The sequence below is a fragment of the Convolutriloba macropyga genome, chromosome 14 (genome assembly GCF_964194025.1).
Source record: "Convolutriloba macropyga chromosome 14, txConMacr16.3, whole genome shotgun sequence".
Taxonomy (NCBI): domain Eukaryota; kingdom Metazoa; phylum Xenacoelomorpha; order Acoela; family Convolutidae; genus Convolutriloba; species Convolutriloba macropyga.
The window spans coordinates 37,749,889-37,776,906 of NC_134481.1; the positions used below are offsets into that span (position 1 = coordinate 37,749,889).

The 27,018-nt window shown below is 37.0% G+C and overlaps 1 protein-coding gene across 1 annotated transcript in view; it reads right to left on the reverse strand.

Moving 5' to 3' along the window:
- Positions 1–24,818, reverse strand: part of LOC142353012 (beta-tectorin-like) — a 47,255-nt gene extending 22,437 nt beyond the window's left edge. The window contains exons 1-4 of the mRNA XM_075405194.1: positions 24,628–24,818; positions 17,650–17,917; positions 14,115–14,273; positions 7,408–7,580 (exon numbers count right to left, since the gene is read on the reverse strand). Of these exons, the coding sequence (XP_075261309.1) occupies positions 7,408–7,580; positions 14,115–14,273; positions 17,650–17,690 (373 nt within the window). The 5' untranslated portion in view covers positions 17,691–17,917; positions 24,628–24,818. The remainder of the gene's footprint in view (positions 1–7,407; positions 7,581–14,114; positions 14,274–17,649; positions 17,918–24,627) is intronic.
- Between the last annotated feature and the right edge of the window lie 2,200 nt (positions 24,819–27,018).

The window sequence follows — 27,018 nt, forward strand, 5'->3', positions numbered from 1 at the left end:
GCTGTCCAACCCAACAGTCGAAGTGGCGAAGTCATCGACGAACGAAAACAAAACTCAACAGGCAACTAAACGACGCAAAGCCAATTAGGCAAAGTGCATTAGAAGTTAAATAGCAAGGCTTAATTAAATAAACAAAAGGTACTGTACAGATTCAAGCTGCAGTCCCAAATTACAAACGCAGTGACTCCGTCACAGAGTCAAGACTTTTTGCAAAGACAGATTAGCAACTCCAAAACAAATCGAAGCAAAAATTCAGGAGGGCCAGGAGCTAATCAGAAACAACGATAGATCAAGCAAACTCAAGACCATCTATAACAGGTGCTGAAACTTGACGACTCTCTTTACATTCTTCACCGAAAGCGAGCAAATATTCTTCGAGATCCCGAATTGTTTAAACGCTACAAAGAACAGCGAATAAATTTCTTACAAACATTAAACGCAGACTGGTTACCATACATTCACGGAGAAACAAACATGACGGATCAGCAGATGCAAACTGTTCAATTGACAAGCGACGCAGAACCAACTGCCGCTAAGAATTCACAGACTGTTGTAGGAGTTTCTCAAAGAACTGTTGAAAATGGAAACCCAAACAAAGACAACAATTCAAAGACCTAGTCTGAAAAACGAGCTAAAAAGGCAGAAAAGCTTGCGGCTCTAGAGAAAGACTTTACATCAAAAATGAGGTTCAAGAAAATTTAATTCGAATTGAAAAGGAAAGAGCTTGAAATGGAGATCCAACTTTTTGAAGAAGAAGGTGCACTGAAACTGGAATACGAGAGAGAAGCTCTTGACGCAAGAGCACCAGATTCTGGTGATAGTGCAGCCCCTAGTATTCGAAGTAGATCACCATTCAACTGGAAGACCCCGAAGAATAAAGATGTCTCCGGTTGGCTCGATAACTCGGATAAATTCTCCAACTTGTACGATTATAGTTTCGAGCGTGCGAAAACCAGGATCGACAACAGTTATCCCAGGGTACGCTTCAATCGCGAAGGTGTACTTAAGTCACGTTCACCAAGCGGAGAACGTGCCAGCACAGCCCGGGAACAAGACAAGTTTAAGCGCAATAAACCAAGCAGTAGTAGTCAGCTACCTAAGTTGAAGTTGAGTTCTTTCGACGGAAGCCTCCTAGAGTGGCCGGAGTGGTCGAATATGTTCAAAGCGATGGTTCACCATCGCGATATACCCGACTCAGAGAAAATGAGCCACTTGAAAACTTTCTTGACAGGTAAAGCAAAGTCAGCTATATCAGGAATGGGCTATTCGGGAGAATTCTACGCTCAGGCGTGGGAACTCCTGGGACGGAAATTTGGGCGACCTTACCTAATTGTTGACGCTCAGCTTAACATGTTGCGCAAAAAACAACCAATTCCAATGCACAACTCAACGGCTATAATTAATTACTCAATAACAATCAGCAACCTAGTTAATGTACTGAAGCAATTGAAAAACTGCCCCCAAACTTGAAAGAAAAGTGATTCTTTTTCGTGTCAAGAAGATAGGCCCGATCTCACTCTCCTTGAAAAATGGTTAGCTCGAATGGTTTTTGTCCATGAAGGAATGCCATCAAACAAGAGCGAACGGAAGGAAGATGATCGACCAAACGCTAACAAGGAAAAACCATTCTCAAAATCGTCAAACGTTACTGCGAGTTCGAATGCGAACGAAACGAAGCAAATGCAAAACAACAACTGCCCACTAGTGGATGGCACTCATAAAATATGGAACTGTTCAATATTTAAAAATATGAATGTCACCGATCGCTATGCAGCAGTGAGAAAAGAACGTTTATGTTATGGATGTCTGGGGAAAGGGCATGCAATCAAAGATTGTAAAGTCCACCCGTGCGGTATAAATGGATGTACCAAAAAGCACAACAGACTGCTGCACTCAGAAAACCAAATGGACGAGGGTAGTCACGCAGTTAACGTAAGCGCAGCAACAATCAACCAGAGTAACCAAGTTACTAGTTTTCTTCAAATAGTTCCTGTATCGGTTCAGAGTGGTAGTAACAGGTTGACTACCTACGCTTTCCTCGATAGTGGGTCAACAGTATCATTCATCGATCAAAGTGTCAAGGATCAACTACAAGCCAAAGGCACGGACGTTACCTTGAACATAGCTGGCATACATGGGACGCAAGATTTGAGGACAGAGAAGGTTCCTATCACAATAAAGGGACTAAATTCAAAGGTGCATTCAGTTGGAGCGTTTGCACACCCATCAATCTCGTTGGGAAACACAATATACGATTACAGGGAACTGATGAACAACTTCAGCCACTTGAATGTTCTCACTAGCAGGAGATTCAACCTGATGGAAGTAGGCATCATACTTGGACAAGATGCCTACGAAACTCAACGTCCATTAGACTATGAGATTGGAACACGAAGTGAGCCTTTCGCCGTCTTAACAGAATTAGGATGGGTAGTCAGTGGTCCCATGACAGGCAAGAAAAGTCAAAATGTTTGTAACTTCGACTCCACAGAAGATGTGAAAGTGGCCGAAAATATACAATCATGGTGGGACATAGAAATTTATGCTTCCAAAATGAATGTTGTAGGTCAATCAAAGGAAGAACAGCAAGCTCAGAAGTTTTTAGAGAGCACAACAAATTTTACGGGCGAGCGGTACGTAGTGGGCATGCTCTGGAGTGAACCAGAACCCAATCTTCCAAACAACTACGGCTCGGCCCTTGGTCAGCTCTACTCACTGGAACGAAGATTCCAACGAGACCCAAATTTAAAAGAATTGTATCAACAGTCAATTGATACAGATATTGAAAAGGGATTTGTGAAGATCCTTGGTAAATCGGAAGTCAAAGGCACTTTTGGAAAGGAATGGTATTTGCCACACCATCCAGTACTAAACCCCAACAAACCGGGTAAAGTTCGCCGTGTTTGCCACGCTGCAGCAAGATACAAGGATATCTGCCTAAATGACAAGTTGTTAGCCGGACCCGATCTACTACACGGATTGATCGGAACAATATTCAGATTTCGAGAAGGACCAATTGCCCTAACCGCAGATATTGAATCAAAGTTTCTGCATGTGCAAGTTCCTGAACGGGATAAAAGTTGCTTGAGATTCTTGTGGCGACCAACAATGAACGAACCTGTGCAAATTTACGAGTATCAACGTCATGTTTTTGGAGCAAAGAGTTCACCAACATGTGCCATCTAGGCTCTGAAGCGAGTAGCCAGCAATAATGAGGACAAATTCCCAATTGCAGCAAAAACAATCCAAAACTACTTCTACATGGACGATTTCATCAAGTCAATCGAAACACCTGAAGAAGAAATCAAGGTTTTCAAACAACTGCAACCTCTTCTCTCAAAACATGGATTTGAACTGAAGAAGTGGATCACCAACAGCGAAGTGGTAACCAACGCAATCCCAGAGGACTTAAGATCAATCAGCAAAACAAGGCAGGTTGAAGTAGAGCCCAGCCAGGAAGGGTCATCGGTGCTAGGGCTTCAGTGGACGATTACCGATGATAGTCTACAGGTTTGTAGAGGTACAAGCAAAAAAGTTGAGACCCCAATCACCCAAAGGAAGATCTTATCTCTAGTTTCTTCAGTGTTTGATCCTCTTGGACTGTTTGCACCATTCAGTGTCCATATGAGACGACTCCTGAAGAGCATCTGGACCAAAAATGGACAAGATTGGGACAACTCAGTAGAACCTAACGAAGAAGAAGAGTTTCTGAAGTGGAAGGCGCAGCTTCCAGAAGTAGCAGAAACCAGCATTGATAGAAGATACTTCAGCACAGCCAAGGACAAATGGGAACTTCATGTGTTTGCCGACGCATCTGAAGACACAATGTGCGCAGTGGCATACCTACGTTCAAAGCCCAAAGAGTACTCAGCAGACTTAGCATTTGTAATCGGAAAGTGCAGAGTTGCACCGATGCGACACCTTTCCATACCACGCTTGGAACTACAAGCAGCAGTGATGGCGGTGAGACTTAAAGAACAGATAGTGAAAGAACACGAAACGAAGATTCACAGTTGCAACTTTTGGTCAGACTCCACTACTGTTCTGCAATGGATTCATAGCTCCCACTGAAAGCAACAGGTGTTTGTTGCAAACAGGGTGGCTGAGATTTTGGATATAACTAATGTTTCACAGTGGAATCATGTGAGTGGTTTTAACAATCCAGCTGACATCGGGACACGAGCGATCAATGTTGACGAACTCAAGAGAAGTGAATGGCTCACTGGGCCGGCCTGGTTGAGGCAACGAGAGAATAAATGGCCTGAACAGGTGAATTTAGCATTTGCTTCAGACGGACAAAACGACAAAATGGTCTTCTCAGCTATGGTTGAAAAGAAGAAGCCGATGATTCAGTGGGAACGATTTAGCAATTTCAATCGACTAGTAAATACAATGGCATACGTACAGCGCGTATTTAGAAAGCACAAACCGGCAACAAAAACACTAAGTGTTGAAGAAAGAGAGGGTGCACAAGCAAGCATCTTCAGACTACTGCAGCATGAACAGTTTGCGGAAGAGATGAAATCTCTCAAGGTTGAAAAGGAAATTCCAAAAAACAGCAAAATCCTCCAGTTTTCACCATTCATAGACCAGCAAGGACTTATTCGTGCCCAAGGCAGAATAGGTAAAAGTCAATTGAGCTTCGAAACGAAGCATTCAATACTGTCACATTGGAAGCACCATGTAATTGAATTAATCTTGCAAAATGAACATAAGAATAGTCATCACGAAGGTACTGAACATGTCAGAAACATAGTTCAGCAGAAATTCTGGATCCTCGGCATACGAAATACTTTGAGATTGATCAAAAACAAATGCATTAGATGTCGAAAGGGAAGAGCCCAAACAAAGGCGCAAGTAATGGCAGATCTACCTGAAGAAAGATTAGTCGCATCAACAGTGTTCTCGAATGTGGGCGTAGACTATTTCGGACCATTCACAGTAAAGACTGGTCGAAGACGAGAAAGGCGTTGGTGCTGTCTATTCACATGCCTTACTGTACGAGCGGTTCATATAGAGATTGTACCAAAACTAGACACTGATTGTTTTCTGAACGCAATTATGCGATTCATTGCTCGAAGAGGCAAACCGGTCAAAATGATTAGCGATAACGGGACAAACTTCGTTGGAGCTGAAAAAGAACTGGCAGAGTATATAGCAGCCTGGAACAAGAGGCAAATTGAAGAACATCTGATTCAACAAGGAATCAGATAGAAGTTCAACCCACCTGCAGCACCACACTTTGGAGGAGTGTGGGAAAGACTGGTTAGCAGTTGTAAGAAGGCAATGTATGCCGTGCTGGGCAATCGATCAGTCACGGAAGATGTTCTGTCAACCACGATGTGTCTTGTTGAATAGACGCTGATTGCTAGACCGCTGACACAGGTTAGTTCTGATGCTACCGATTTAGAAGCAATTACTCCAAATTATTTCCTACTTGGCAACAAGAACCTTTGTTTACCGTATCTATCAGGTTCAGAGCAATTTGTTGATCATAGAAAGCTCTTGCGACAAACGCAAGCTTACGCAGACCTCATCTGGGACAGATTCCGTAAAGAGTACTTGCCAACGTTGAACAGTCGTAAGAAATGGCAGACCACAAAGGACAGAAGTCTTCAGCAGGGTGATCTTGTGTGGCTAGTGGAAAACAGTGACAAACGTGGATATTACAATCTGGGTCGGATAACCGAAACTTTTGAAGGGTTCGACGAGCGATTTGATGAGCGAAAATCCGAACACAGGATGGATACTACAAGAGGCCCGTAGTGAAGCTCGCTCCAGTACTACCAAGTGACGATGATGTTTTCACGAAGGAAAACAGGGCCGGCTATGTTGGAGCTGAGCTTAAGGAATAACAAAATTGTGTAGGAGGGCAAATAGAAACAAAACAGCTTATGTTGTCCTAGTCATTTCATAGTTATAGTTATAGTTCTAGTTACAGTTTGTCACGTGAGAAAAAAGAGAAAAGGGGGAAATAACAAAAGCAGCACACAGAATTCAACGTAGCAGCCGCAGAAAACGGCTGAAAGTACAATTCAGCAAAATATTGTAAAACAAATTGTCTTGAGCAGTAAATAACGTGTTACTGTGTCTTGAACTAGAAATATTCCTGAGCAGTAAATTGTTACTGTGCCTTGTATTCCAAATATTATTCTTGAGCAGTAAATTCTGTTACTGTGTCGTGCATCAACGAATTATTGGAGCTGAAATTCAACTGTTACAACCCCAACTTCTGGTATTCTCAACTTGTGAGTACAAATAGCAAAAGCCAACTTAAGTTTAAATTTAAATATTTTTGCACAAACAGGTCTTAGACATATATCTTTGTCTTCGATTTTTTTTCTGTCGGATTGAACTGGTATACATAAAGAGATCCCGTATTGTGTGATCTGTAGCAATCCAGTTCAAATCGATAGTTCAAAAAAACTAAGATCAGCGAATAGTTACGAACTAAAATAGTTAATGCAACGGTAAGTACAGCTGAGCGGAAATACAGTTACAAAAGCGGACTGCATAAACGAAGTATCCGGACAGATTTTGTAACCACTCAGAACGAACTGGGCGGTGTAAAACTTTCTTTGTGAAACACAAGGAGAGCAGCCGTTACAGTTGGTACTATCTTCTCTCCCGGGCCGAGAAAAATTATGTAAGAAATGCCCTGAAGTGCGTTGATTTTTCAAAAAATTCTGTGCAACTCCTAACATAATAAAGTGTTGAAATGGGCTGAAATGCGCTAAAACTTTGCAAGAAATGCGCTGAAAACCAATAAACTTTCCATAAAATTAGTGTTGACTGAGAATCGGACCCTATTTTTTAGGCCGTATCCGTCACTTAACCCCCTACCGCCCCAATTGATTTTCCCATTTGATTTGATTTTTTTCAATTATAAGTTTGGGATGAATTGCGTTGGAACAATGTAAGAAATGCGCTGAAAATTCGGCGCTTTCAGCACATTTCTTACTAAACGTTAATTTTGGCCAAGAACAATGTCCAAATATGGCAGTTTGACTACAAAGAAGGTGATCAAAAGTTTAATTTGGAAATGCATTATGGGTATTAAGGGCCGGATTACCGGAAAAAAATGAATTCGGGTTTCAAAAAACTTTCCTTATCCAATCAATGGCCATTTTTTTGTCTGATCTGAGTCACACGTTTTGATTCGTCTTAGCTTAAATCATAGTCCCGAAATTTCGCATGGTCCAGCTGAGCTCAGACTTGAACGCGTTTTTCCGATTAACTTTGCAATAACTTCGCCTAACTTCGAATCATGGCTAAATGGATCGTCTGATCCGCTTGGATCATCGAATCATTGGATTGTCTGATCATGGCCAATTATTGCCTGGATCAACCGGTTATCATCTATAAATGCTTTATATATGCTTATATACGCATTGGTAAAATACTAACTGATGTCGCATGCGGATGTGTCTTCGGGTGGACATGCGAGAAGTTTGCAGTTCAAGAAGACAGTGTTGAGGGAGGTAGAGCCAGAGATGTACCATCCGAATGCCTTGAATTTGAACAACTCCTCGTCCGATTCAGAGCCAGACAGTCGAGAAAAGGTATCGTCTGAGGGACACCTTTGATTTAGAAAGAGGATGTTAGATAGAAAACAATAGTGTATCATTAAAAAACAGTATTATTTCAGCGATATTTGAGCTAGAGTGTCGATATGTAAGAATATATATTTGGGTGTGTGTTTGTATGCGTTTGGTGTGTGTGAAGATTCGAGTGGGTGTTATAGCAGTACGGGTGTGTGTTTGAGTGCGCACGTATGTGTGTCTATGAAACAATGTGCTAGTATGTGCAGATATGTGTCTTTGTTAAGACACATTAGCAGATATTTGTTATATTTGTGCAAGCCTGTGTCCGTGTGTCTCTTAAATGTGTCTGTGTTTGTGTGAAATTGTTTGTTTTAGTCTGTGTTGGTATTAGTGTTTGTATGTGTTTTTTTACGACTCGAAGAGGAGTATTGAGATTCTACAGGTTTTTTTTTAGCAGAAAGCAAGTTTGTTCATGACTTGAGTTTTGATTTCTTTCTGTTCGAGCTTTTACCTCCGTTTTTGATTGTGGACTTCTGTTTTCGAACATTGGACTTTAGTAGCTTCGTTTGTAATGTATATTAATTAGTAACTGCTGGTAATGTTCAAGGTAAAGAGGTCATTTTGAGATTTTTTGTTCCTATATAAGTCACCCATAATAATCTAAACTACACCGCACAACCCCCCCCCCCCCCCACTACCTATCTACCCCCCCCACTACCTATCTACCCCCCCCCCCCCCTGAAAAAACCTACCTCCCCCCAACGTCCTTGCACCCCCCCCCCCAACTTACCCCCCACCTACCCCTACCTCCCTCCCTTCACTAGGTAGAAAAAGAAACGCCACTTCACACTGATCAAGTTTGTTTCGCCTTGTTTTTTAGCAAACAAACCTCATTTAAAGAGATTCTACCTAGCTCCCCCCGTACCTAAACGGCATTTTTAAAACACTTTAATGCGGTTTGTTGGGCTACTTTTGTTTTTTCTCTTGTCTACTTTTATGTTTTGATTTCGGTAAGGTTAGGTTAGAGATTATAATGCACGACGATTCGAGTCGATTCTGGTATTCTACCGGCTATTTTTGTGTTTTCTTGCATGTGGTATTTAGTGTAGATGCGTTTATGCAAAGATTTTTTGTGAGTATGTGCATGTGTGTTTGTTCTGAATCGTATGCCTGTATTTTTTTATTTGTTTGTGTCTGTGTTTGTATGTGGTTGTGTCTTGTTTAGAATTTTATATGTGTAGGTACGTGTTTTTGTTTGTATGTTTTCTTGTATGCGTGTAGTTGTATGTATGTATGCGTGTGTGAGTGTTTGGGTGTTTGTGTGTGTGTTTGTGCCAATGTCATTGTTTGCTCATGTGAGTGTCCCTGGGTGTGTGTGTTTGTGTGTGTTTGTGTGATTGTAAAATATGATAAATGATACCAATTTTAATTTTAACGATTTATTGACATATTATCTCGTGCATAAACACAATACAAAAATCCCTCTGTTGCTGAATTGAGCGTTAACAACTCTGACTCACAGTTACTCCATTTTCCACAAAAGCTTTAACAATTTGTGAAGTGGGTGTGCAGTATTGTCATCTAAAATTGACTGTCCCAAACATTGATGTTACTAATGGTGTTGTAAAGGGCCATTAACCCTTACTTATATGATACAAATACCCGTAATTACACAACACCAATTCTTTAGTCAATGTTGGTACTATCAATAATAGATAACAATACTACACTAGGTAGAAAAAGAAATGCCACTGACACTGAGCATGTTTGTTCCACCTTGTTTTTTTAGCAAACAAATCTCGTTCAAAAGAGATTCTACCTAGCTCCCTCGCACCTAAAAAATTGTCGGCGTTTTGAAAACACCTTAATGTGGTTTGTTGGGCTACTTTTGTTTTTTCTCTTGTCTATTTTGATGTTCTTATTTCGTTAAGGTTAGCTTAGAGATTATAATGCACGACGAATTGAGTCGTTTCCGGTATTCTACCGGTTGTTTTTATTTGTGTTTTCTTGCACGTGGTAATTAGTGTACATGTGTTTATGCATAGACTTTTGTGAGCATGTGCATGTGTGTTTGTTCTGAATCGTATGCCTGCATTTTTTTTGTTTGTTTGCGTCTGTGTTTGTATGTGATTGTGTCTTGTTTAGATTTATATGTGAATGTAAGTGTTTTTGTTTGTATGTTTTCTTGTATGCGTGCGTTTGTATGTATGTATGCGTGTGTGAGTATGTGGGTGTTTGTTTGTGTGTTTGTTCCAATGTCTTTGTTTGTTCAAATGAGTATGTGCGTGTGTATGTGTGTGTGTGTTTGTTTGCGTGTGTTTGTGTGTTTGTATTTGCCTTTGTGATAGCCCGTAAAAAATGTGTGAGTGTTTGTATAATTGTTCTTGTCTGTGTATTTGTTTGCGTCGTGTGCTTTTCCGTGTGTGTGTTTTTTTGTTATTGTTTGTATGTGTTTTTTCGCCTGCTTGTTTTTATTTAGAAACGTGTTTGCATGTGTGCGTGCGTGGGTTTTTTTGGGTGTTTGCATGTGTTCTGTTTGGAATCGTATGTCAGTATGTTTTTATCCGTTTGTATATGTGTTTGTACGTCTGCGTCTCTCTCTCTCTGTGTGTGTGTGTGTGTTTGCACGTGTGTTGGTGCCTCTAAGTATATGGGTACGCGTGTGTGTAAGTGTGTGTGTTTGTGTATGCGTGCGTTTTATTTGTTTAGAGGGTGTTTTGTCAACGTGTGTGTCTGTGTGGGGGGTGTTTGTTTTTCTATTTATATAACGGTTCGTATGTGTGTGTGTGTGCATTTGTGTGTTCTGAGTTCATGTGTGAGTATGTTTTTCATCTCTGTGTGTACGTGATTTTGTAGGTGTGTGTGCACGCCATTTTATGTGTTTGAATGTGTGTTTACGCGTGTGCTTGATTTTGTGTACCTGTCAGTGTGTTGGTGTGCATGTGTGTGTGTTTGTTTTTGTGCGTTTTTGTAGTGTGTATGTATCTTTAAATTTGTGTGTGTGTGTGCTTGCATGTGTTTGTGTTTGTGTGTGTATTTGTGTTTGTGTGTGTTTTTGTGTGTTTGTGTAGGTTCATTGTATTGATATGTGTTTGTGATCGTGAAAGTTCTTGTTATTTATTTTTTTTAGTAAGGGTTAGTTTGTGTTTGCGTGTTTCTGTATATGCGCATGTTTGTGTGACTAAGTGTGTGTTTGTATGTTTTATGCATGTGTGTGTTGATTTTGTTGTATGATTTTTTTTGTTAAATTTGTTTGTAATTGTGATGGTGTCTGCGTATGTTTATGTGTGTTTTTTCTGCGATTGCATCTGTGTATGTATATTTGAGTGTGTGTTAGTTTGTGTGCGTTTATGTGTGAATGTGTATGTGTTTGTAAGCGTGAGCGCATGAGTAGGTATGTGTGTGTGTGTCTATTTGTATATGAATTGTTTGTGTTTTTGTGTGATTTTACTCCTGTTTGCGTGTTGCTTGAGACAATGGTGGTCGTTAGTGTTTGTTTTTTTGTATGTGTTTTTCTTTGTTTTGTTTAAATTGAATGTATGTGTTTCCATATGTTTTTGTTTGTAAGTTTGTTTGCTTTATTGTGTTGTGTGTGTGTTGTGTGTGTGTGTGTGTGTGTGTGTGTGTGTGTGTGTGTGTGTGTGTGTGTGGGTGGGTGGTTGGGTGGGTGGGTGGGTGGGTTTTGTAGGCGTCTTTGAATGTGTGTATGTGTGTGCGTTGTTTGTGGTTGCTTGTATGCATGCTTGTTTGTTTTTTCTTAGTGTGTGTGTTTCTGCGAGCAAGTTTGTATTTTTTAATCTGTTTGTGAGTGCGGGATTTATATTTAATTTTATCTTTGAGTGTGTGTGTGTTTGTGTGTGCGTGTGTTTGTATGAGTTTGTGTTTGTGTTTTTGTGTGTGTTTGTGTAGGTTCATTGTGTAAGTATGTGTTTGTGAGCGTGAAAGTTTTTGTTATTTATTTTTTTGATAAGGATTTGTTTGTGATTGAGTGTTTGTGTGTGTGCATGTTTTTGTACGCGTGTTTGTACTTATAAGTTTGTGTTTGTATGTTTCATGCACGTGTGTGTTTATATTGTTGGATGTTTTTTTGTTAAGTTTGTTTGTAATTGTGAATGTGTGTGCGCATGTATTTGTGTACTTTTTGCGATTGCATCTGTGTATGTGTGTGCAAATATATATTTGAGTGGTTGTATATTTGTGTGTATTCATGTGTGTATGTATATGTGTTTGTATGCGTGTGCGCATGAGTGTGTATGCGTGTGTGTGTGTGTGTGTGTTTTTGGGTGTTTGCATGTGTTCTGTTTGGAATCGTATATCAGTATGTTTTTATCTGTTTGTATATGTGTTTGTATGTCTGCGTCTCTCTCTCTCTCTCTGTGTGTGTTTACACGTGTGTTGGTGCCTCTAAGTATATGGAAATGCGTGTGTGTAAGTGTGTGTGTGTGTGTGTGCGTGCATTTTATGTGTGTAGAGGGTGTTTTGTCAACGTGTATGTTTGTGTGGGGGTGTTTGTTTTTCTATTTATAAAATGGTACGTAAATATATATATATATATATATATATATATATATATATATATATATATATATATGTGTGTGTGTGTGTGTGTGTTTGTATTTGTGTGCTCTGAGTTCATGTGTGAGTATATTTTTCATCTCTGTGTGTACGTGATTTTGTAGGTGTGTGTGCACGCCATTTTATGTCTTTGAATGTGTGTTTACCCGTGTGCTTGATTTTGTGTACCTGTCAGTATCTTGTTTCTGATTTATCTTTAAGTGTGTGTGTGTGTGTGTTTTCGTGTGTGTGTTTGTATGAGTTTGTGTTAGTGTGTATGTGTGTGTGTTTGTGTAGGTTCATTGTGTAAGTATGTGTTTGTGAGCGTGAAAATTTTTGTTATTTATTTTTTTGATAAGGATTTGTTTGTGTTTGAGTGTTTCTGTGTGTGCATGTTTTGTACGCGTGTTTGTACTTATAAATGTGTGTTTGTATGTTCGATGAATGTGAGTGTTTATATTGTTGGAGGTTTTTCTGTTAAGATTGTTCGTAATTGTGAATGTGTGTGCGCATGTATTTGTGTATTTTTCGCGATTGAATCTGTGTATGTATGTGCAAATATAATATTGAGTGGGTGTACATTTGTGTGAATTTATGTGTGTATGTGTTTGTGTTTGTATGCGTGTGCGCATGAGTATGTATGCGTGTGTGTGTGTATGTGTGTGTGTGTGAAATTGTTTGTGGTTTTAGGTGTTTTTACTCTTCTTAGCTGTTTACGTGTTGCTTGAGACAGTGGTAGTTGTTTGTTTTTTTCTTATCTGTGCATGTATTTTTGTTTCTAATGTTTAAATTGTTTTTATGTAATTCCATATGTTTTTAATTGTAAGTTTGTGTGTTTTATCGAGTGTGTATGTGCGTGTGTGCGTGTGTGTGTGTGTGTGTGTGTGTGTGTGTGTGTGTGTGTGGGTGGTTGGATGGGCTTGTGTAAAGGTGTATGAGTGTGTATGTGTATGTGTGTGTTTTTGTGTGTTCGTTTTTCTGTGTTTCTCTGCGTCTGTTTGTTTGTGAGTGTGTGTGTGTGTGTGTGTGTGTGTGTGTGTGTATTTCTGTTTGTTTGTCTCTACTGGCACAAATGTACGTGTTTGTATTCGTAGATATGTGTTTTTGTTAAAATCGTGTCTTTTTAATTGAAGATGTTTTTAATTGCATGTAAGTGTGTGTGTGCATATGAGGTAGTTTACCTTTGAAAATCTTTGCGTGCAATTCTATTTGTGCTTTTGCGCGATTTTGCGTTTTTTAAATACGTGGCTATATTTTTTTGTGTGTGCTTTTGTGTGTACTTATTTAGTAAAAGTCTGTGTGTGTCTGTTTGTTTGTTTTTGTCTGTTTTTTTTTCGGGGAGTTCGGGGAGTTTTTTAATCTTGTGTGTGTAGTTGTGTGTGTGCATGGGTTTGTGCGTGTTTGATCGTGTGGTTACGCGTGTCTTTATGTGTGTTTGTTTGTGTTGTTGCATGTGTGTGTTTGTTTTTAGTTATGTGAGTTTGCGCCTACGCGGTTTCCTGAGTGTTTGCGTATGTTTAAATGTGTGTGTGTGTGCGTTTGTGTGCTTGTGCGTGTTTTGTATGTATAAAAGTTTGTGTGTGCGTGTGTGTGTGTGTGTGTGTGTGTGTGTGTGTGTGAATGTATGGTTGGGTTTGTTTTGTATCTAAAGGTGTGCGTATACTATTAAGCCTTCATTGGTTTGTGTGTGTTTGAATTTTTGTAAGTGTTTGTATGTCTATGTGTGTGGTGCTTGTATGTTTGTGTGTTTAATTGTGTTTGACTTGTGTGTATGAATGGGCGTATGTTTGTGTCTGTGTTTTCTCTTGTATGTGTGTGGGTATGTGTTTATGTGTGTAAGTGCCTGTCTGTGTTCTGTGATTGTTTTTGTGTTTGAGTGAGCGGTTGTGTATATGTCTGTATGTGTGATTGTGTTTGAGTGTGTGTGTGTGTGTGTGTGTGTGTATTTGTGTGTTTGATTGTGCATGTGTGTATGTGTGTGTTTGTGATTGTGTTTATATAAAAAGTGTGTCTTACTTGTTTGCCGAGAGAATGTATCGTGTAGGGGAAGTGTAATCTGCAGTCTGTGTAGCCCAACAGTCGGTAGTGATGAGAGTGTAATTGTGACTCACTTCGGGTTCGAATGACACTTTCACATATACATCCTCATTCACCTGTGCTGTCGCAGCATCCGGACTGAAACCATCATTGACATTTCAACAATTAGCCGATTAAAAAAATGTTGATAGCCTACAACTATAAAGTTTTTTACTGATTGATTTATTAATATGGAATGAAAAGTTTCCCGCTAAGTGTACCAAAAATTATAAATCCCGGTTTTCCCGCCAACTGTCCCCGCGAAAATTTGTTTTTCACAGGTTACCTGACACGATCACAGGGAAAAATTAAGATTCCCGTTTTTCCGAGCAAGATTGCTGGGACAAGAGACCCGGGTTTCCAGGCAGAATTCGGTGCACTGTGAGGATTTTCAAAAAGGAGAAATCCCTAGTCATGAGTTAGAATTATGAAAACAGTTAATGATTCTGGTGGTGGTGGGGGGGGGGGGTAAATAAAATTACAAGTTTTTTTCGTAGCTAAAGTCGAGGTTAATTCTTTTCTTTGAAAAATTAAGTCAAACTAAAAATTTCCGCCAACATCTGGGTTCTATCTTGTTAACTTCTCCAACCTTGCCCAATGGCTAACCAACTAAATGTCCATATTTTTTTAGGAATGACAAACAAGACATTGTTACGGTTGCGAGCGTAATTCGAGGACATTTTTTGTCTAGCCAAGTTCCTGAACACGTTTTATTGTCTAGCCAAATTCGATGATTGTTGTTTTAGTTCCAGCCAAAGTCCTGACGAGTTCTTTTCATACCAACAAACTATCAGGTCCTTTCATGCCTTGTATCGTTTGAAGAGGTTCTTATCATAGTTCCAGGTCTAGACTAGGGATAAATAGAGATCAATTTGCAAGACTACGTGCTAATTGTGTCTAATTTTATTTGCGATCTTTTAATGGCTATTTTGTTAAACCAATTGGCCGAAAAATATGAACTCGTTAAAAATTTTTATTCCAAATATTTTTTTAAAAAATTTTAGAGTATTGTGGTCAATTTTTGAACTATTTTTTTTGTACTTTTTGTAAAATTTTGTCAAATATTTCCCACTAAGCAATTTTTTGGATAAAATAGTTTTTTTGCAGCCTTTGAAGTATAGGTATCTCTTTTAAACTTCAAAACTTTACAAAAATAAGTTAACTTTTGACAAAAAAACTGGCATACTTCTCAAGATGTTTTTTTTCTCTTAATACAAACAATGCATCACTCAGCATGAAAACAGATGTTATTTTTTTGAAAACAATGTTAAGAAATTTGTAAAACATGTTTTAAAAGAGCCAAAATAATTGCTTTAACAGCTCTCTTTAATTGAATAAAATTCAGGTACAGATATATTTTTAAATTTAGGGGCCTTATTTAGATGATAAGTAAAATGATCTTAATTTGTAAAGGAGCACCTTGCAAGGTAGAAAAACAGGTTGTGAACAATGATTCTGGATTTGCTTTTGATTTTTCAACCACAGGATGAATTTAGCGCAGTTCAAAATCCAAAACGATTTCCTTCAAAAAGTGGACGGATTGGTTTTTTTACAAAGTTTTTAAGCTGCTTTTTTCCTAATTAGAAATATCGTTAAGCTGGGTAAAAAAATCTTGGGACTTCTGTTTGAAAACAAAACAAAACTTGCTCATTTGGCTATCCTTGCTGCTCGCATTTTGTGAGAAAAAAATATTGGAATATAATAGGTAAGTTATAATCAACCCCAGTGATTCTGGAATTTTTATCGTGTAAGATCTGATAAGATGCTGATCAAAAATCTTTATCTGGTCTTACACGACAAAAAATTCTGCCCTAAGTGAAGTTTAATCGTTTAAGATCTGATAAGATACTTATCAGATCTTATAAGATAAAAATTTAATTTTGCTGAATTGTTATCTTACAAGAACTGATAAGTGTCTTATCCAATCTTACACGACTAAACTTCACGTAGGGCTAAATTGTTATCGTGTAAGATCTGATAAGACATGTTTTAATGATTTCAATTTAACCGTATAACGTAGTCAAGTTCTTATGAAAATAAAAAAATAATCGGTCGACTAACCAATTATGAAACAAAAAAATGTTTGTTGATTCTATTTTGACTGCAGTTTTTTTCCGAGTCTTAATTAGGTACTATGACCAAACTTAGCAGTCCAAGATAGTTCTGGTCTTTGAAGAAAATTGTACAGCCTAGTTTGATAATTACTGCCTCAGAAAAAGCCCCTAACACTCGAATAACTTTTTTAACAATACCATAAAAGTCTCAAAAGACAATATAAGATGATTTTCTCTTTGTTGCTCTGACACTTAAATGTTGCATGCTGTAGTTTTCTGGCTACTGCTTGAAAGCAACCCTGAATTGTCTTCAATATGAAGAACATGTCACAGTTAAAGAATTTTTATCGTATAAGATCTGATAAAAATCTTATCAAAAAGATGAGTCATAGCTTTCTGAATGTTTATATTGCAAGATCTTATAAGATTCTTGTAAGATCTTACACGATAAACTTTTTTTGTCAGGCAGAATTTTTATCGTGTAGAATCTGACAAAAGTGAAATTTTATCGTTTAAGATCTTATCAAACCCGATAAAAAGTTTTTATCGTGTAAGACCTGATAAATTGTCTTACAAAGTCTTAGTCAAGTACTTATAAGACAATTTTGTAAACAATTTGTAAGATCTTACACGATAAAATTTCTCAAATGTCTGGGAATGTTAAACTGTGCAACTGTTGACCTTTTTTCTTTTTTAACGTTAAATGTTATGCACTGAACGACGAATATTTCTGTATGGAAAATGAACAGAGAAGCTGCTCTCTGTGAAATGTAAGTTAATCAGGGCTTGCGCAATGAAATAATAACATAAATGGGTATAGGTTTTTATGTAGTATAATTTTATATATAGTTTAAGATATAATTCGAGCAATTAAAAAATCTTTTAGGTCTGTGTCCTGTCCACCAGTTTTGATAATACACAGGATATGATAATGGCGTTAAAAAACCTGTATTCACTCTAACCATAACGTAATTTAAACAGCGAAGCGTAATTTAAGTATTTTCTTCAAAGTTGTTAGCCATAGTTGTTATTCATATACCATATAGTAACAATTTTCAGAAAGCTTTATCTGCAATTAATTGTCAAACAGCCTACCTTTCCTTAATGTAAATTGGCACTTATCGATTAGATGGCTGCCGATGGAATTTGATTTCTAAAACTATTTTTTTTAACTTTCAGCGATTCGAGAAATTAAATTTTAGGTTAACCTAAACAGCTGTCATTGGTAACCGCAAAAGCCCCAAAGCAGTGTACGTGTTGCGAACCAGTGTGCATTGCTGATTAATTAAGCTTCAAAAGGTAAAACAATTGCTGTGGTTTTTAATAACACCAGAGAGAGAGAGAGAGGAGAGAGAGAGAGAGAGAGAGAGAGAGAGAGAGAGAGAGAGAGAGAGAGAGAGAGTGATGTGTTTTGATTGAACCTGAAGAATGTTGTAAATGCAGAACTGAGTGCAATTTGCATCTTGTATGTGAATTCCTGGGTTCCCTTTATCACTTGAGGGTCCTCTCCTTCCACCCCAAACGAGGAATGGACATTACCATCTGCATCGAAGTAGCAATAAGCACTGGCCTCCCACAGACCGGCTCTACTGATCCTAACTCCACTGCCGTTGATAACTTCTTCCGATTGGCTATCCCTCCCTTGAGTTATCACCTGGTAGTACACAGTGCTGTGGCTGAAGCCAGGGTCTGAAACAATGAAACAATATCCGGTATTCAAAAAACAAAATCTTAGTTGGTAATATAATATTTTTTCAGATAAAGGACGAAGAGAACTGAAAATTAACTATTTCTAAGCTAAAAAACCACCAGCTAAAATTTTGATTATCGAGCACGTCGCTGTTTGTCAATGTTTGTAAAGAGAAACTGCTGCATATTTTTCTTAATTTATCACACTTTTTGACACTGATTAGCTCCTATAAATTTGTCAAAAAAAATGAATAAAATCTAAATTGTGTATTTTCTTTTGCAGCCGGAAAAATCAATTCAGTAACTTCGTAAAAAGCAATTATTTGACGTATTTGAAATTTTTGTTTCATATAGAAAACAAGAGGATTAAAAAATGAGAAGATTGAAAAAGAAAACAAGAGTTATGTGAGGTCGGTTGCTCTCAAACGACTGTCAATCGACAGGTTTCTTCAGCAGCCAGCTGCGGCTTAGGAGAGCTCAAAGAGGCTTAGCTTAGGGAATCCAGCTGCAGCTTGGATTTAGCCTAATTGAGTGCGACGGGAGAATTTGATGAGCATCATGTACGAGAGAATGGATGGAGATCGTGAGTGGGAGGCTCTCACAGTGTTACGAGTGTATTTAGGTAAAGGACCATAAATTTTAGGCTGAGACAGTGTCTGTGTTTCGCTAAGGATAGAGTGGAGTAAAAAGATTGATATGGATGGGAAAAAAACTTCTCACAATGATTTTCGGAGCAATGATAATACCAGCAGTTCTTAGTTACCACATTTATGTTGAAGTTGTTATACTAAACTAATGTTCAATTCAATTTTTCGAAGGAATTAGTCAAAATTCAAAACAAGAAGAACTGAAAACTCGAAAACGAAAATAGAAGTTCACATCATAAACAAACTTGCTTCAGCTAAGAAAACTCCAAAATAACAGTACTTCCCTTTTCGTCATTTAATGAAGTAAAATTTTTAAACCCTCTATAAATCGAACGAAGGCCCGTTTTTTGCCACTAGCAGATTATTATAGGTGACAGCCAGAATTCTGAGGGTCAAAGAGGAGTATTTATTCTATGTCTTTTAGAACGACATTATTAACAGGTTTCATTTTTTGCAACCTAAAGAACTGTAAATAAAACTTCTATTGTTCAGAAACAATTAAAGAATTGATAGTCTTATATAGAAGACATTTTTAGTAGTTTTGATTATGTCCAGTCATAGTCTTTTCATAACCAATTATAGCCGGCAAGGTATTTTCATGGGTAAACCATCACTCTTTTAGAATCTGTTTTCTTTGAGAATTCGTAAATACAGAAGCAGCACCTGACCAAGAATAAACAGCTTTCAACGGGAGCAGTCAAACTTAAATAACAGTTGGAGAACTGCCAAAAGAGTTGAGAAATTTGTCAACTACTAAGATAAATCGGTAATGACAGCTGGGGTATACTGCTACATTATTGGCTTGTATGAAACCAGATAGCCTAAGTGTAATTGTCTTATTGCCAATTACCATAAAAAATTGTGGTGTTGTTCAGTTTGTTTTCACTTCTGTAACAGTGAACTATCTTGTTTAGAAACAACAAAAGAATTGATAGTCTTAAATAGAAGACATTTTTAGTAGTTTTGATTATGTCCAGTCAGTCTTTTCATTACCAATTATAGTCGGCAAGGTATTTTCATGGGTAAACCATCACTCTTTTCAAATCTGTTTTCTTTGAGAATTCGTATATACAGAAGCAGCACCTGACCAAGAATAAACAGCTTTCAACGGGAGCAGTCAAACTTAAATAACAGTTGGAGAACTGCCAAAAGAGTTGAGAAATTTGTCAACTACTAAGATAAATCGGTAATGACAGCTGGGGTATACTGCTACATTATTGGCTTGTATGAAACCAGATAGCCTAAGTGTAATTGTCTTATTGCCAATTACCATAAAAAATTGTGGTGTTGTTCAGTTTGTTTTCACTTCTGTAACAGTGAACTATCTTGTTCAGAAACAACAAAAGAATTGATAGTCTTATATAGAAGACATTTTTAGTAGTTTTGATTATGTCAAGTCACAGTCTTTTTCATTACCAATTATAGTCGGCAAGGTATTTTCATGGTTAAACCATCACTCTTTTCAAATTTGCTTTATGTGAGAATTCGTAAATACAGAAGCAGCACCTGACCAAGAATAAACAGCTTTCAACCGGAGCAGTCAAACTTAAATAACAGTTGGAGAACTGCCAAAAGAGTTGAGAAATTTGTCAACTACTAAGATAAATCGGTAATGACAGCTGGGGTATACTGCTACATTATTGGCTTGTATGAAACCAGATAGCCTAAGTGTAATTGTCTTATTGCCAATTATCATAAAAAATTGTGGTGTTGTTCAGTTTGTTTTCACTTCTGTAACAGTGAACTATCTTGTTTAGAAACAACAAAAGAATTGATAGTCTTAAATAGAAGACATTTTTAGTAGTTTTGATTATGTCCAGTCACAGTCTTTTCATTATCAATTATAGTCGGCAAGGTATTTTCATGGGTAAACCATCACTCTTTTCAAATCTGCTTTCTTTGAGAATTCGTAAATACAGAAGCAGCACCGGACCAAGAATAGACAGCTTTCCACCAGAGCAGTCAAACTTAAGTAACAGTTGGAGAACTGCCAAAAGAGTTGAGAAATTTGTCAACTATTAAGATAAATCGGTAATGACAGCTGGGGTATACTGCTACATTATTGGCTTGTATGAAACCAGATAGCCTAAGTGTAATTGTCTTATTGCCAATTACCATAAAAAATTGTGGTGTTGTTCAGTTTGTTTTCACTTCCTTAACAGTGAACTATCTTGTTCAGAAACAACAAAAGAATTGATAGTCTTATATAGAAGACATTTTTAGTAGTTTTGATTATGTCCAGTCACAGTCTTTTTCATTACCAATTATAGTCGGCAAGGTATTTTTATGGGTAAACCATCACTCTTTTCAAATTTGCTTTATGTGAGAATTCGTAAATACAGAAGCAGCACCTGACCAAGAATAAACAGCTTTCAACCGGAGCAGTCAAACTTAAATAACAGTTGGAGAACTGCCAAAAGAGTTGAGAAATTTGTCAACTACTAAGATAAATTGGTAATGACAGCTGGGGTATACTGCTACATTATTGGCTTGTATGAAACCAGATAGCCTAAGTGTTATTGTCTTATTGCCAATTACCATAAAAAATTGTGGTGTTGTTCAGTTTGTTTTCACTTCTGTAACAGTGAACTATCTTGTTCAGAAACAACAAAAGAATTGATAGTCTTATATAGAAGACATTTTTAGTAGTTTTGATTATGTCCAGTCACAGTCTTTTCATTATCAATTATAGTCGGCAAGGTATTTTCATGGGTAAACCATCACACTTTTCAAATCTACTTTCTTTGAGAATTCGTAAATACAGAAGCAGCACCGGACCAAGAATAGACAGCTTTCCACCAGAGCAGTCAAACTTAAGTAACAGTTGGAGAACTGCCAAAAGAGTTGAGAAATTTGTCAACTACTAAGATAAATCGGTAATGACAGCTGGGGTATACTGCTACATTATTGGCTTGTATGAAACCAGATAGCCTAAGTGTAATTGTCTTATTGCCAATTACCATAAAAAATTGTGGTGTTGTTCAGTTTGTTTTCACTTCTGTAACAGTGAACTATCTTGTTCAGAAACAACAAAAGAATTGATAGTCTTATATAGAAGACATTTTTAGTAGTTTTGATTATGTCCAGTCACAGTCTTTTCATTACCAATTATAGTCGGCAAGGTATTTTCATGGGTAAACCATCACTCTTTTCAAATTTGCTTTATGTGAGAATTCGTAAATACAGAAGCAGCACCGGACCAAGAATAAACAGCTTTAGGTCAGAGCAGTCAAACATCAATAACAGTACAATTGGAGAACTTCCAAAAGAATTCAGAAATTTGTCAACTACTAAGATAAATCAGTAATGACAGCTGGGGTATGCTGCTATGTTATTCGCTTGTATGAAACCAGGTAGCCTAGATGTAATGGTATTCTTCCCAATTACCATAAAACAATTGTGGTGTTGTTCAGTTTGTTCTCACTTCCAAAACCTAAGTGTAATGGTCTTATTCCCAATAACCCTAAAAAAACTGTGGTGTTGTTCAGTTTGTTTTCAGTTCAAAAATTTTTCGAAGGCAATAGTCAAAATTCAAATCAAGAAGAATTGAAAACTTGAAAACTGAATTTGATATTCACATCATAAACAAACTTGCTTCAGCTAAAAAAACTCCAAAATAACAGTACTTCTTTTTTGGTCATGTAATGAAATAAAATTTTCTATACCCTCTAAAAGTCTTACGAAGGCCCGTTTTTTGCGACTAGCAGATTATCATAGCTGATAGCCAGATTTCAAGGGCTCAAAGAGGAGTATTTATTCTATGTATTTTAGAAGGACATTAATAACGGGTTTCAAATTTTGCAACCTATAGAATTATAAATGAAAGCTCTATTGTGCAGAAACAATAAAAGAATTGATAGTCTTATATAGAGGACATTTTTAGTAGTTTTGATTATGTCCAGTCAAAGTCTTTTCATAACCAATTATAGTCGGCAAGGTATTTTCATGGGTCAACCATCACTCTTTTCAAATCTGCTTTCTTTGAGAATTCGTAAATACAGAAGCAGCACCAGACTAAGAATAGACAGCTTTCCACCAGAGCTGCCAAACTTCAATAACAGTTGGAGAACTGCCAAAAGAGTTGAGAAATTTGTCAACTACTAAGATAAATCAGTAATGACAGCTGGGGTACACTGCTACATTATTGGCTTGTATGAAACCAGGTAGCCTAGGTGTAATGGTATTCTTCCCAATTACCATAAAACAATTGTGGTGTTGTTCAGTTTATTTTCACTTCCAAAACCCAAGTGTAATGGTCTTATTCCCAATAACCCTAAATAGACTGTGGTGTTGTTCAGTTTGTTTTCAGTTCAAAAATCTTTCGAAGGCAGTAGTCAAAATTCAAATCAAGAAGAATTGAAAACTTGAAAACTGAATTTGATATTCACATCATAAACAAACTTGCTTCAGCTAAAAAAACTCTAAAATAACAGTACTTCTTTTTTGGTCATTTAATGAAGTAAAATTTTCTATACCCTCTAAAAGTCTTACGAAGGCCCGTTTTTTGCGACTAGCAGATTATCATAGCTGATAGCCAGATTTCAAGGGCTCAGAGAGGAGTATTTATTCTATGTATTTTAGAAGGACATTAATAACAGGTTTCAATTTTTGCAACCTATAGAATTATAAATGAAAGCTCTATTGTGCAGAAACAATAAAAGAATTGATAGTCTTATATAGAGGACATTTTTAGTAGTTTTGATTATGTCCAGTCACAGTCTTTTCATTATCAATTATAGTCGGCAAGGTATTTTCATGGGTCAACCATCACTCTTTTCAAATCTGCTTTCTTTGAGAATTCATAAATACAGAAGCAGCACCGGACCAAGAGTAGAAAGCTTTCCACCAGAGCTGCCAAACTTCAATAACAGTTGGAGAACTGCCAAAAGAGTTGAGAAATTTGTCAACTACTAAGATAAATCAGCAATGACAGCTGGGGTACACTGCTACATTATTGGCTTGTATGAAACCAGGTAGCCTAGGTGTAATGGTATTCTTCCCAATTATCATAAAACAATTGTGGTGTTGTTCAGTTTGTTTTCACTTCCAAAACCTAAGTGTAATGGTTTATTCCCAATAACCCTAAATAGACTGTAGTGTTGTTCAGTTTGTTTTCAGTTCAAAAATCTTTCGAAGGCAATAGTCAAAATTCAAATCAAGAAGAATTGAAAACTTGAAAACTGAATTTGATATTCACATCATAAGCAAACTTGCTTCAGCTAAAAAAACTCCAAAATAACAGTACTTCTTTTTTGGTCATTTAATGAAGTAAAATTTTTTATACCCTCTAAAAGTCTTACGAAGGCCCGTTTTTTGCGACTAGCAGATTATCATAGCTGATAGCCAGATTTCAAGGGCTCAAAGAGGAGTATTTATTCTATGTAATTTAGAAGGACATTAATAACAGGTTTCAATTTTTGCAACCTATAGAATTATAAATGAAAGCTCTATTGTGCAGAAACAATAAAAGAATTGATAGTCTTATATAGAGGACATTTTTAGTAGTTTTGATTATGTCCAGTCAAAGTCTTTTCATAACCAATTATAGTCGGCAAGGTATTTTCATGGGTCAACCATCACTCTTTTCAAATCTGCTTTCTTTGAGAATTCGTAAATACAGAAGCAGCACCGGACCAAGAATAGACAGCTTTCCACCAGAGCTGCCAAACCTCAATAACAGTTGGAGATTTGCCAAAAGAGTTGAGAAATTTGTCAACTACTAAGATAAATCAGTAATGACAGCTGGGGTATACTGCTACATTATTGGCTTGTATGAAACCAGGTAGCCTAAGTGTAATGGTCTTATTCTCAATAACCATAAAAAAATTGTGGTGCGTTCAATTTGTTTTCACTTCCAAAATCTTTTGTGAAAATTTGGGGTCCATCAAAAGCTGAAAGCTTTTTTTTTGAAAAATTGAGGCGAGCTCATTTCACTGTTATTAAGTATCTCTAATTCAAGTAATTAAATATCCGGTTGCTCCTATGTCTAGTCCATTGTAAATGTTCAACTTTTGGTACGATTAGTAAAATTTATATGTTTGATTTGTAAAGAAATAAACTAACTTATCTCATCGGTCCTTCTGGCGTCATTTGTGTCTCCCAAGTCATATATCTTCTGCCGAGTTCCACATTGGGTGTCATTGGAGATACTCTGGAAGAAATCCCAGGCAGAGTTGCGTACGTAGAAGTAGTCCAAGTGTGCTGTCAACTCACAATCAGATGTTCTCGAGGATCGCAGCAATGTTGGGAAGTCTGTGTTGAAATAAGAAAAACAAAATGTTTACTCTTCCATGAAAACTTCAAGCATTTTAATTTAAGAAGTTAAATAGTCTGCAAAATTTTGGAAGCTAATTTGTAGTGGAATCTTGTTGATATTTGAAAAACAAACAAAAGGTAAACTTGCCTTGCAAAGTTATTGTTTTATCAGAAAGACTATGAAAGATACACAGAGGATGCTGCAAGAAGTGAAACAAGTTGGATTTCAGCAAAGAAATATGCAGACAAGATTTTGCAATGACTAACGGTAACTGTTGTTCGCGAGTTTCTCCCGAAACGGTAAAAGGGGACTCTCAAAAACTCATTACTTTTGAAAAATTGACTGCTTGTTCCCTCTGAGCAACTGCACAATTGAGGGAACTAAAAGGTGTCTTCAGGCAAAAAATACGGTATTTTAGTTTTAAAAAACAGGATAAAAAGATCCGGAAAGGGATGAAAGATCAAAAATGTGTCTTTCAGAAATTGTTCGCCACTTCTTTTGAAATTCTCGAAGAAAACGTGTTGACGTTCTTATGATTACCATCATCAAGAATGGAAAACAATATAAAATGGAAACATCATTCGTGAAAGGACTGTGTGCGGGCAAAAGCAAAGCAAACAGCATGTGAAAAAGTTAATCGATTTATTTCGCAAGTGGTTGGGGCAAAAGTCTTTTAAGATCACTAAAACCTGCTGCTTTCATGATTAAACCTGGTAGCTTTTAAATTCCTACTAATCGTGCTGGAGGCCCTAACAAAATCAAACAGGGCAAAATAGCGATTGAAAACCAAGTATGGGAAAAACAATCCAAAAATACTTAAATGCAATTTTGTTCGTTATTACAGTTGAGAGCTAATCTATCAAAACCAGGTAAACAAAATTAAGAGAAAACGTTTGCGTGATTAATTCACAGTCGCGTCAAAGGCATCAGGTAAAATTTTGGGAAACTCAAAGTGTGTACTTGAAACATGAGCTAAGAAAATATAACTTTGCTTCAGCTTTTGTTTTCTTAAATTGGAGAGAATCAATATAAGATAATAAGCAATAAAAGTAAAGAACAATTTGTAAATAGTTATTGTTCCAGAGCCGAGTTTTGCGCGAGAACATTAATTTGTGCAGTAAGTTTAATGTTTGTGATAAGACGAAATGTTGCTGAGAAGTCTTGAGAAAAGATTGAGACGTAGAGAAGAAATTTCAGCGCTTCAAAAAATTGTACTTTCTGGAGCCCAACCGAAATTAAATTTTAAATTTTGACTTCTCCGAGAGTTGCGTAATCAATGAAAAACAGCGAAATTTTTGTCTGGTATTGCAAAGATGTTTGATTCCCTTCTAATTGACGAAAATAACTCAACAGTTGATATTTTTCTACTCTCGACAACATAAATACTTCTACTACAGGTTTCAAAACTCATTTCTACATCAAAGATACATCTTAGGTAGTTCAAATCACTGAGTCATTTCCAAAAGAAGAAAGAAGAAAACTTACATTATAAAGTGGCGTCAAAAACTAAGAAATCCGTGATTTTTACTATCAATATAATGATAAGTAGAATCATTTTATTTTGTAAAACAAAGACTGCTGCCTGCTAAAGCGATAAAAGGATACGCAAAGGATAAATAACCTGGAATCTGAAACGGAGAGTTAGCGAAAAAGCAGCTTGCAAGTATTTTTTAAGGACGGTTAAGCATGAAACATAAGTTTTGTTGAAGCCTGAAAAAAAGCATTTCGACCAGGAAAATCTGGTTAACTTAAGAAAAGTTTTACTTAACAAATTTTGCATCTTATGATTTAGCGTCTACGCTCAACTTGATCTTATGAGTTTGTCCAATCTTTTCTAAACAAGACGACACGCCATTTATTGATGATGAAAACTGATATAGCTGAATACTCCAAGGTACAAGAAAAAACATCAGAACGAGAAAAACAATGCAGGGCACTAGAATGAATTGAGCAAAAGAGAGAGAGAGAAGAGAGAGAGAGAGAGAGAACGCGAGAGCTAGAGAGAGAAAGAGAGATAGAGAGAACGCGAGAGCTAGAGAGAGAAAGAGAGAGAGAGAGAGAGAGATAGAAGTTATTCAATTTTAGTTTTTGCTGTAACCTTTTTTGGTTACTGGTTTTATAATTATATATTATTGGTTCGATTTTTGAGAGTGCCTTATTAAAATGTCGAGAGAGTAACTTTTTTGCGGACAAAGTGG